At 38.6% G+C, this 12,149-nt stretch overlaps 3 protein-coding genes across 8 annotated transcripts in view; all 3 read left to right on the forward strand.

The window, feature by feature from the left end:
• The first annotated feature begins 681 nt into the window (after positions 1–681).
• On the forward strand, positions 682–3,479 carry caly (ubiquitin carboxyl-terminal hydrolase calypso). Its single transcript, XM_022793636.2, has 2 exons — positions 682–1,097; positions 1,735–3,479. Exons 1-2 carry the CDS (start codon positions 1,040–1,042, stop codon positions 3,186–3,188), a joined length of 1,512 nt encoding a protein of 503 aa, XP_022649371.1. The 5' UTR covers positions 682–1,039; the 3' UTR covers positions 3,189–3,479.
• A 3,517-nt stretch (positions 3,480–6,996) lies between these two features.
• Hsp83 (Heat shock protein 83) lies at positions 6,997–10,161 on the forward strand. The gene is made up of 2 exons (XM_022791765.2): positions 6,997–7,157; positions 7,579–10,161. Exon 2 carries the CDS (start codon positions 7,579–7,581, stop codon positions 9,721–9,723), a length of 2,145 nt encoding a protein of 714 aa, XP_022647500.1. The 5' UTR covers positions 6,997–7,157; the 3' UTR covers positions 9,724–10,161.
• A 1,090-nt stretch (positions 10,162–11,251) lies between these two features.
• Neurl4 (neuralized E3 ubiquitin protein ligase 4) overlaps positions 11,252–12,149 on the forward strand; it is a 52,934-nt gene continuing 52,036 nt past the window's right edge. For 3 of the 6 annotated variants that reach the window (XM_086981846.1, XM_086981847.1, XM_086981848.1), the window contains exon 1: positions 11,635–12,074. In XM_086981846.1, the coding sequence (XP_086837972.1) occupies positions 11,971–12,074 (104 nt within the window). In that variant the 5' untranslated portion in view covers positions 11,635–11,970. Of the gene's footprint in view, positions 11,610–11,634; positions 12,075–12,149 lie in introns of those variants that run through there. The other 3 variants (XM_086981841.1, XM_086981845.1, XM_086981842.1) reach the window with 3 other exon arrangements.

Below are 12,149 nucleotides of genomic sequence, written 5' to 3' on the forward strand. Positions count from 1 at the left end.
GTACTTCAGTTTGCTTACCCTTCCAGTGAAATGAAAATCTGTCCCGGCTTCCCGGGGAATTTCAGGCATATTCTAACGCCGAAGACATGCAACTAACCTTCCTCAAATTGGTTAAAGCTTGTAATTAAACACAGCATAGTACGAGACAAACAACGAAGGGCGGCCTCTAAATCGTCTTTTGTAAAGCCTTGCTTTGAACTAATAATTTCGGTAGGTCTTCACAGTTAATAACGGGAAATCTTAACTTATTCAGAGGTTCCGCTATAGTAGATCTAATTTAAGACTAGAACGACAGAGTTTGTGTTTTTTAATAGACAGAGTTGTATCTGTGTAATTGTTTACTTGCCACTCGTAGACTTTAAGCGCGTTATATTTAAATAATTTCTTTACTAAAACTGAAAGCTTGCAGTATAAATATTTTTTCTATTAGGTGTCGCAGCAGCAGAACCTCCAGAGATTGTGGTTTTGTATGTTAGGTACATTTGCAATTCTATTTAACACAAGTGTCATAAGTGCTGTTTGAAATAGTCATCGCATTAGACGCCAAAAAAATGTAATTTTTTAGTGTTGATTTGATTTTTAAATATTTGACTAACAATATTTCTTGCTTACGCACTGCAGTTTTGTCAGTTATGTTGCGCTGAATCAATAATCGGAAGTGCTAGTAGATATGATTATGGGGAGTATCTTCGAATTCAGAATGAATTCAAATTGATTTGAAGTTGCCGCGCTCTTTATTGACGGTCGGACTATATCAATTTGCCAGCGTTGGCGTCTACGCAAGTGATGTTTGTACACAAAACCCTAGTCGGTATGCTTCGGCTATTGGCTACATCGCCGGTGTCTCCGCCTGATCGAATTTAACGATAAGCGGTCAATTCAATTTACAATGCTCTGAAGACGGCAAGGAGTAACCGCGCTGTGTGTGAATGGGTTTCGCAAAACGCGAAATAAAGGAAAGCTTCAAAAAATTAAAATGTTGTTAACGGTGTTGCCGGTAAAAGCTAGGTAGCCTAGTAAGGAAAAGCCATCTGTTACGATGCCTGTGGACATCGCACAGCTGGCCGAGGGATGGCGGGAGTTAGAAAGCGATCCAGGTGAGTAACTACGGCTTCTGTGTTGGCTTAGGTGTCATTTTTATACTAGATTTCTGAGAATCTGTTAGGTTTCCGTAGAGTTCGTCATTCAAAGTTGCGCACTGAAGCGATAGTGAATATTGTCATGGTTTGCTTAGTCTGACGTACGCATAGAAATATCTCTCAGGAAATAATCATACATCCGTATCCTGTATAGTAATAATGATACAATCTATAATAATTATCTTAAACATATAACCCACACGATTCATATAAAAAAAAAAGTGATCTCTCGAATTTACTCTAATTAGCTACATGATAACCTGTGCTGCAACTTTTCTACATCAGTAATTTGCACTGCTGCTAACATTTTCTTGTTAATAGTTAGCATTTTTTCTGTCAAAAAATGAAAACCTAAGTTTTAGGAAATTTCGGGCTTAACCTATTTTAATGTGCCACAGTTTTCTCTCAAGAAGCCGCAAACTGCCGTAATCTACCGCATTAGCAAAGCTTGATGATAAAACAAGAGCTAGTTGCTTTGTTTGCATATGTGCAAGAAAGAATAACTGTCTTTACTTGCACATGTTTTTTAATATAAACTTCGGACAACTCACATTCAAAAAAGCCGTGTTCGATTTTCTAATTTCTACTATTGCAGGAGTATTTACGCTTCTTCTAGAAGACTTTGGAGCGACTGGCATCCAGGTAGAAGAGATCTACGATTTGGAACGGCCTATCGATTCCCCAACAGTTTACGGTTTTATTTTCCTCTTCAAATGGATTGAAGAGCGAAGAGCCCGGCGCAAAATTGACGCTGACTCCGAAGCAAAACTTGTTACAAATGAAAATATCGTCAACTCGATGTTTTTCGCACAACAGATTGTACCAAACTCTTGTGCCACCCATTCGCTTCTTAGCATCCTACTCAATTGCCCGCCAGATATCGAGCTTGGACCAGCGCTTACTCGTCTCAAAATGTCCACGCTGGGCATGACGCCAGAGAACAAAGGTTATGCGATTGGAAATACTGCGGAATTGGCGCTAGCCCATAACTCGCACGCAAAGCCTGTGCATGGGTCCACTTCTGGATCCGGTTCTAGTAGCCAGGGCAGTGGAGCCACAATTGGAAGCCGAGCTACAGTGGAAGCCTTTCATTTCGTATCGTACGTGCCGGTTAATGGACGCCTATACGAGCTGGATGGCTTAAAAGGTTATCCGATTGATCACGGACCCGTCGAGGAGGACTGGACCAAACGCTTCTTCCAAGTAATCAGTGAACGCATCGGGGCATGCAAGGCAGAAATCCGCTTTAACCTTATGGCACTTATCCCCGACCGACGGAAAGCCCTTTCTAATCGATTGGAGAAACTACGCAATGACAGACGCAACGTGGTTGATGTTATTAGCAGTGTGGCTAATTACAAACTAAAGTCGCAAGCATCACATATTGATACAATGCATAACTACGCCAAGGATGCCGATCTTGAGCTGCTAGCCGAATATATTACTGAGGGTCACCCAAAGCAGCCGAAGTACGAGCTGTGTTCAGGAAGTGAGTACTCGGATGAGGAAGAGACAAGAAGAGACGGTGAATGCCTAGAGTCTCAAGAGAATGTCCTACTTTCACCCAGGTCACTGCGCTGTGAACGACGAAGCGCTTCTAAGGCCCTTTCTAAACCAAATAGAAAGCAAAGGCGATCAGATCTCGAAGGAGGTGACCTAACCGAGCGAATTGGGAAGTTGCTTCAACTTAATGCAGATGCTTATGAGGACGTGTCAGCAAAGGATCTACTCGCACTACTTAAAGATGTTGATAATGAGATTAGCTCCGTCGAGTCGCTTATTGCAGACGAGAAATACAGGAGGGATAAGTATGTCGTTGATGATTGTCGGCGGACCCATAATTACGATCCATTTATTTGTACATTTGTATCAATGCTAGCTGATCAAGGCCATTTAGCCATGCTATTAGAAGAACAATTTAAACGAAAGGGCGTATTCCTTAAAGGTATGGTACGGGACGATTCAGCAACGGGTGCAAACAGCAACAAAAAGAAGAAGGTTTCTCAACCAAATAAAAACAACAAAAAAAAAACACAGCCAAAAAAATAGGCTATTCCAAGTCGAAAAACAAACTGCGTTTTCTAAAGCTTGTGACTTTCAACGAACTTAAATATGCAAATACAGAACATTCTAGGTTAACTAAGCAAACAAGGCGCCTGTTTGTTTTCTATACCCATTGTATAGTATATTCGCTGTGTAGATATAAGTAGAGTCTGAATGATTTACAATGGTGCTGTTGATTACGCCATTCCCAAACGTGAGGCAGAATCACCGCAATCATTTGATTCTTGGATCTGTATATATGCTATGTGTATAAATAAACGTATTCGTTTTATGAAATATTTGTCTATTCATTAGGTAATATTACTGTGCTTTGATCTTATACACAAAAATTGTCTTCATAGTTAAGCATAGTTTCTCAATTAAGTCCAAGCAAACTAACGCTACTAAAAAATAACTCCGTGCAGCAACGATGACAGATATTGGGTCTCTCAAGAAAATGCATCTTTCATTGTTGAAAAGCTTTTTAAGCTGAATCAACTAGCATAAGTCATGCATATATACCGAAGAACTTCCCTTTAATAACATTAAATTGTGTTTAGGAAGTATACAACTACTCATAAAGGTCACGAATTTCAAAACAAAAGAAACGCGAAATTCATATTGCATAGACGACATTAACCTTTAATTGTTATCTTGTCTTTGAGGTTCATAAGTATGTTTATAGTTGATCCACTCTATAATGGAGGATAAATAATCATGGTGCAGGAAGTGTTGCTTAGCACGAAGTCAATGAGGAGTCATTTGATCCGAAATTTCATGCTAACCTGGGCAGCAGCCTACTATGATTCTTGGAGTTTCGTAACTTCCTACGATACAACTGTTAGATATGAATAAAAACAACATATATTTCTACAAAGCATCCTTAACGGACTTTCTGCCAATAGTGAAAAATTTGCCGCGATCTTACAGTCCATTTCACAATGTGGTTACACGCATATAATAAATAGACTTAGATAAGAAATGATTATTTGATGGCGATATAATGATATGTAGTAGCGTAGCTGGGACATTGTTTATTTCTAAGAAGAAATATTAATAGTGTTAGACTAATCCACCACTAATGCAACACAAATTTGTCTTTTTTGTTTATTTTTGAATACTCTATGAAAAAGGAATATTTTAAGCGAACAATTTTAAAATTCATTGATTCGCAGACTAAAAGTTCAACTTATGTTTTATAAAATTCCACTAGCTAAGTAAATATTAATATGCCTTTTTGTTCGGAGCACAAGTTCGTGTAGTTAATCTCTCCCAGTACTTCGAGTTTTACGTCCGGCATTACCCATTAACGCTGGTAGGAAACATAACTAAACATATCTAGTAAATTTACTCAATTTAGACTGCACAAGAGGAATATCCTTTGCCATGAAATCTATTAATCGGCTGCGTGAGGTTAGGAACTTCCACTCAAAGCTTTTTTGCAAAATAGGTGATCAACGATTGGTCTCTAACTATTTGTGACAAGTAATCATGTTACCGCCAGTTATCATAGCATTCATATTATAATTTGTCATATTTCTATTAACCGATAGTCTTATTCTTCGCTCGAAATCGACAAATCCTTGATCAATTCTTTTGCTTCATGCGCTTCTGAATTTTGCTTCAACAATTATTTGATTGAACTAAATGCTAAGCTTAAGTTAAGCGTCTCAAGATTTCATCATACAGAAGCTTTATTGGATTCAATTGATCACCACATAAACAGAACAATAGGAAACCTGTTTATCTTTATATCTAAAATATCTTCGTTATTTTATTTAATTTCTCATTTGTGTTGAGTTCTCTCAATATTTATCGAAGTTCGTTTTAGAAGCCGGACTCTGGATCTAATAATGAAGTTGAATAAAAAATTGCCATTGGATTATGCCAAATAAGCTACTTAAATATAGATTAGCAGAAAGTAGTAGTGATAGTATGATGCGGATGACATCGCTTACACAACAGCACATTACAAAATATGTTTGTTTCGACTATTCGACGTTTTGCGAATATATATATACATCTATTCGAATTGTCAATGCTGATCGAGAGTAGTAGAACAGGACCGACCGTGTGTAAGATAGGGAAATTAAATAGGCAGACATATGAATAGGACGGTAAGAAAGTTCATCGATTTTTAGGTATAAGAGTAGATACACTACCATCATTCGCTACGGAATGTCATCGAAATGAATGTCTATAGAAAACTCTGTGGAGACGAAGATAAAAGCAGTTAATGCCCATAATTTTTTACAACCAAAATAGGCTACTCTAATACTATCTTGGATCATGCTTAGCATAGCGTGACGTATTTGGTGTTAAGTAATATCTATGTGGTTCCATTTCAAACCTTTTAATACTAAACAACTAAATGGCTACAAGTACCAGATAAACTGGAAATTCATTTTACTATCTACATTGTCGGTTTCTTTTCTACTCCATATTCCACAAAAACGTGCTAGAAAATGAATTTGTATCAGGAAGTAGGTGCCGAAGCTTTTCCATCAACGATTATACATACCTAATACTTCACTGCCTTCATGCTGGATATTTCGTGAAACCCTAAGGGTTAGAACAATAGTTTTACAATAATTTAAATTTCAAATAGTAATACAGAGATTAACAGATAAGCATAATATTGTTAGATATTTATTATAATTATCGTGTCCACGTTTTTCTACGAGCCAATTTTCTTCATTCACACGAGTTACGTAGAATGTCGCTGGCGGAACTAAAAGCAGTGATACTTGGTCCCTTAAAATTAAAATCTTTGAAGTTACAAGACATAGTTTGCTCATTAAATTGGAACTCAAAATTGAAGTCATTTTATTATTAAAAGTTTCATCGGATTGTTGCTTAACCACCAGTGTGACACCAGTTCAGTGTAACTGCAGTATATTACCGCATGTTTTTCACCTCTAAAGTCTACAGTTCTCGACAATTTATCCCTTAATTCTTGATGCATTGTTTTGTCTCGTTACATATTGACACGGGCGTGAATAATTCTGGAAAGTCTACATTGTTACATTATTCCCGTTTTTTTTTTGCTTTACATTCAGCCAATACCCCCGTTTATCTGTTATCGAACTAATTGTCTGTCCATTTATAGCAGTTGATAGCAAAAAGTTACCTTGGATAATTCCATTCCTATACCATGAGCTATACATTTAACCAAATGTACTATAAAAGTAGCCTTTTAATTCACTAAGATTACACATTACAAGAAGCATTTCTCTTATATGGTTGATATGAAATTCAACACAGTAACCCTAATTTTAATAACATAGGCACATCTTTGATATTCCCGAGTCTCACCGGTAGCCTTACTGAAACACCGGCACTACTACGTCGAACACGCTGCTATGTTTACTTCATCGTACGTCGACCTTTCTTCGAAATACTCCGCCACCGCAGTTATTATAAATTAGATCGTTTCATAATTCGATTCCATTTCTATGGCTAGTTAAAGGCCCATGGAATAGTGTTTATCACAGCGTTCATAAAACTAGTTTTACGATAAACCCGTTCACGTACAGGTACCTTATTTCATGTACCTTCTGGAAATCATTCCGCGTTCGTCAACGGAAGCAGTGGTCTCTTCCGGTGAAATGTCGAGAAGGTTCGCGAACACTCGGCCGCATCACATAGCTTAGTCGCGCGTTGGCCCCGAGCAAGAATCTAGATCCATCTTACTAAATGAACTACAACTTAATTGAGGATAGTTACTGCACTTATTGTGTACGCCGAGCTTAGAATAACGGTAGAGAATTAATATTTTCCAAAGCATAGTCATCAGCACAGCGAAACGTGATGGAAAAAGCGCGAAAGTTCGTTGGTAACCCTCTCCACTCCTATATAAAGGCCGGCGCAGTCCGCGCAGAACGTAAGTTCCCTGAGAGGGTATACGCAGAGTGATCGCAAGTCAAGAGTGAATTTCCTGTGTAATCTGTTGAAGTGGCATACGCAACCGGAAAGGTGAGTATGAAAGATTAGTGGTCCTAGAGTAATATCGGTGCTCTGAAGTTTGTGTGCGAGAGGTACTTTATACTACATGACTTACGTTTTCGGATGTTGAAGTGTGTGATCGTGTAGTTTCGTGGAGTTTCGGGGAATACTAGGTTCTAGATTACAATTGTGTAATAACCTCGTTGTGAGGTTATCAAGTGTGTGATATTTCATAGGCCTCTTCGCAATATGTTGAGCTTCACTTCTTATTTAGTTACGCAGGATTCTAATGATCGATTGGGCTGTGATTGTCTAACTGCGGCGTTAAAAATTAGTACAATTTAGTTGCAGTGGTGGTCTTATAAAAACGAATCTAGTTACATAGAAATGCGGAATCATTATGTACTTCGTCTAATTCGTGTATATATATATATAACAATTTGTATTGTAGATGCCTGAGGAGCAGCAGAATGTGGAGACTTTCGCTTTCCAGGCGGAGATCGCCCAATTGATGTCTCTTATCATCAACACTTTTTACTCAAACAAGGAGATCTTTCTTCGAGAATTGGTTTCTAATGCATCCGATGCTCTCGATAAGATCCGTTATGAATCACTTACGGACGCCTCGAAATTGGAGGCGCAGAAGGAGCTATACATCAAGCTCATTCCTGACTCTGAGAACAAAACTCTTACCATCATCGACACCGGTATCGGAATGACTAAGGCCGATCTTATTAACAACCTTGGCACGATCGCGAAATCCGGAACCAAAGCTTTTATGGAGGCTCTCCAGGCTGGCGCCGATATCTCGATGATCGGTCAATTTGGTGTAGGTTTCTACTCAGCCTACCTCGTTGCCGATAAAGTGACGGTGACCTCGAAACACAATGATGACGAACAATATACGTGGGAGTCATCGGCAGGAGGATCTTTTACGATTCGTACGGATAACACTGAGCCTCTCGGCCGTGGAACGAAAATCGTCCTTCACTTGAAAGAAGACCAAGCCGAATACTGCGAGGAGCGCCGCATCAAGGAGGTTATCAAGAAACACTCGCAGTTTATTGGGTACCCGATCAAGCTCCTTGTCCAGAAGGAACGTCAAAAGGAAGTGTCCGATGATGAGGCCGAGGAAGACGACAAGAAGGAGCAGAAAGAAAAAAAAGATGACGATATTGAGGACGCCGGTGAAGATGAGGATGCCGACAAGGAGGCTGGTGACAAGAAAAAGAAAAAAACTATCAAAGAAAAGTATACGGAAGATGAAGAGCTAAACAAAACTAAACCAATTTGGATGCGAAATGTTGATGATATTTCTCAGGAGGAATACGGCGAGTTTTATAAATCGCTCACCAATGACTGGGAGGACCATCTAGCAGTGAAGCACTTCTCTGTCGAAGGACAGCTCGAGTTTCGTGCACTGCTGTTCGTTCCTAAACGAGCTCCCTTCGATCTCTTCGAGAACAAGAAGCAAAAGAATAACATTAAGTTGTACGTACGACGTGTTTTCATTATGGAGAATTGTGATGAGCTGATTCCCGAATATCTGAACTTCATGAGAGGTGTTGTAGACTCCGAAGACCTCCCTCTTAATATTTCACGTGAAATGCTCCAGCAGAATAAGATCCTAAAAGTTATACGTAAAAATCTGGTTAAAAAATGCCTTGAGCTCTTCGAATCTATCGCTGAGGATAAGGAGATGTACAAAAAGTTCTACGAGCAGTTTTCCAAGAACATGAAGCTGGGAATCCACGAGGACTCGCAGAACCGCAAGAAGCTTGCTGATCTTCTAAGGTACTACACTTCTGCCTCTGGTGATGAAATGTGCTCTATCAAAGATTACGTAAGTCGCATGAAGGATAACCAGAAGCATATTTACTTCATCTCCGGCGAGTCCCGTGAAGCTGTGGCGAACTCCGCGTTTGTTGAGCGTGTGAAGAAGCGCGGCTTTGAAGTGATTTACATGATCGAGCCGATTGATGAGTACTGCATCCAGCAGCTCAAGGAGTACGACGGAAAGCAGCTCGTGTCGGTTACAAAGGAAGGACTAGAACTCCCTGAGGATGAAGAGGAGAAAAAGATGTTTGAAGCAAATATCAAGAAATTCGAGGGTCTCTGTAAAATCATTAAGGACATTCTGGACAAGAAGGTAGAGAAGGTGGTAGTTTCGAACCGCTTGGTCAGTTCCCCATGCTGTATTGTTACTTCACAGTATGGGTGGTCAGCAAATATGGAGCGTATTATGAAGGCGCAAGCTCTGCGTGATTCCTCTACCATGGGCTACATGGCAGCGAAGAAGCACCTCGAAATCAACCCCGATCATCCAATCATTGAGCAGCTTCGAGTAAAGGCTGAAGCTGACCGCAACGACAAATCTGTCAAGGATCTCGTGCATCTTCTCTTCGAGACTGCGTTATTGTGCTCAGGCTTCAACCTCGATGAACCTGGACAACATGCCGGGCGCATCTACCGTATGATCAAGCTTGGACTTGGTATCGATGACGACGGTTCCGAAATTGATGATGAGACTGTTGAGGGACCGCCCGCGTTGGAGCCTACTACCGAGGACGCTCAGCGCATGGAGGAGGTAGATTAGTTATCCCGGCCTAGTTACTCCGCCCAGTTATGATGCTATACGATCGGAAAGAATTACAGTGAACTTCAGTTGTAAATTGATTCATTAGTTAAAGCTTTCGTTCCTTGTAAGTAAGCCCCCGTAAGGCATACCTGTACGAGTTGCGCCTATTAATTCAATAAACTCGTTATCCTGTACAGATAAAATCAAGTTTGTTATTACTTCAGTAATAATGGTCAGGCTGAGTGGGCAACGTAACTCCAAACCCAATCGATAACCCAATCAATACTGGAACGGACATAATAGGCGTAATCTATAATAATCTACACCTAATTTAAATCTTAGGATACTACGATGGAAATACTACGATGGAAGATGGAAATACTACGATGGAAGTATACTATGTTTAGGTATTTACTAAAAGTACTAAAATAAAAGACTTATTGTAACAAAAATAAATCTAGTTTTTACTTTTTATTTTAGTTACAAAAGACTAAAGTCGCTAGTTTTTACTTTAAAGTATGGATGGAGTATGGAAAACTCATAGTATAGTTTTTCATAGTTTATATAGTATAGTTTTTGGAAAACTCATAGTATAGTTTTTCATAGTTTATATAGTATAGTTTTTCACGATGGAAATACTACGATGGAAGTATACTATGTTTAGGTATTTACTAAAAGTACACTTATTGTAGCAAAAATAAATCTAGTTTTTACTTTAATGTATGGAGTATGGAAAACTCATAGTTTATTTCATATTTTATAGTATAGTTTTTCTTAGTTTATTTCATAGTTTACTATAGTTTTTCATAGTTTATTTCATAGTTTATATAGTATATATGAAAAACTATACTAAAACTATAAGTATAGTTTTTCATAGTTTATATAGTATAGTTTTTCATTGTTAGTTATAGTTTTTACATAGTTTATATAGTAGAGTTTTTCATAGTTTACATAGTAGAGTTTTTCATAGTTTATATCGTAGTAGAGTTTTTTTCATAGTTTACAGTAGAGGTTTTTCATAGTTTATATAGTAGAGTTTTTCATAGTTTATATCTATAGTAGTAGTTATAGTAGATAGTACGTCATACCGTTATTATGATAGTAGTACTACAAAGGCGTACAAAGATACGGAAGAAAATGCCTTTCCTAGCGTATGAAATAATGTGATAAGCTGAGAAAAGTCAACATTATATGAGACGAAAGATGTGATCAGAAGTCAACATTATAAGAATCATACCTAGCCTTTACTGTGAACATATAATTTCGTAGTCGTATATGACTATGAAGTTAGTTATTATGGAGTTACTTAACCATTATTATTAGCCTTTCGTTGTCATATACCTACAGTCTTAGGAATTCCTAGTCCATCTCGTAGTTATATACCTACTTAGCCACGATTATTGGCCTTGTGTAGTCATATACGTATTTAGCCTTTCTCAGTCTCTCCTTAAGGTGGAAGGTGCCATCGCTTTCGTGGTGAAGGCGGCCGTACAGACCGGTGTTATTGCGTTGGATACACCCCGCTTCCTATCGTTTGATTCTGTAACATCTAAATTTTTGCAACATTTTATAATTATACTATTTTCAATAGAATCGATCGGTTAAAATTTAAGAAAATTCGTTCCTTGCCGAACTTAGTAGGCTACGGACTTAGCTGGCAATCTGAATGGAAAATAAATTTAGTTATATATTATGCATTATTAATCATACTATTAATCGCAGTGCGTATTATTAATCCTATTACTATGCAGGTCGGTGACGTAACGATAAAATAAAAATACAATATTTGTTGTCATATTAGTACGACGACTAGTTCTGGAGACAACTCTTTCGAGTTTCTTTGCCACGGAGAACAATCGAAAATGCAGTTCAACTAGAATAGAGGCATCGTATTCTTCCAGAAGGTGTGTAGCAGAACAGCGTCTGTATGACGTCCTTAACAGCATGAGTGACGCACCGCTAGGCATAAACCCATGTGAATGCCACCAATGAAATACGAGCTAAGCGGCACTTTTTGTCTAAAAGCGCCGCTCGACTCACATTTTGTGGAGTCTAGAGTTATTGAACGAAGGTGTAGTGTAAATACCGTTAGGATGAGGTAGATTGTCTACTTTTTGTATACGTTTGTAAAATAAAGAAAATTTCGTTGATATATCCCAATATTGACAATGCAACAGATTGAAAGGGGTAATGTTTTGAATGACTCGACCGGAACGTGTCCGAAGCTAAGGTGTGATCAGGTTCCGTGCGTCTGAAGTTTTAAAGATGATGGCAACAGTAACAACAAGAAGAAGCACAATCGTGGCGAAACAGGGGTTGAAGACAAGTAGAAGAGAAGACAAACAAGGGATACGGTGTGACACGCTGAGGTACGTGGGAACACTTATCAACGTGTACACGTCATTCTTCAGCACCAGACTAACTTATAACGCTGTGTATAGTCG

The sequence above is a fragment of the Varroa destructor genome, unplaced genomic scaffold (genome assembly GCF_002443255.2).
Source record: "Varroa destructor unplaced genomic scaffold, Vdes_3.0 BEIS01000002.1, whole genome shotgun sequence".
In the NCBI taxonomy this organism is placed as follows: Eukaryota; Metazoa; Arthropoda; class Arachnida; order Mesostigmata; family Varroidae; genus Varroa; species Varroa destructor.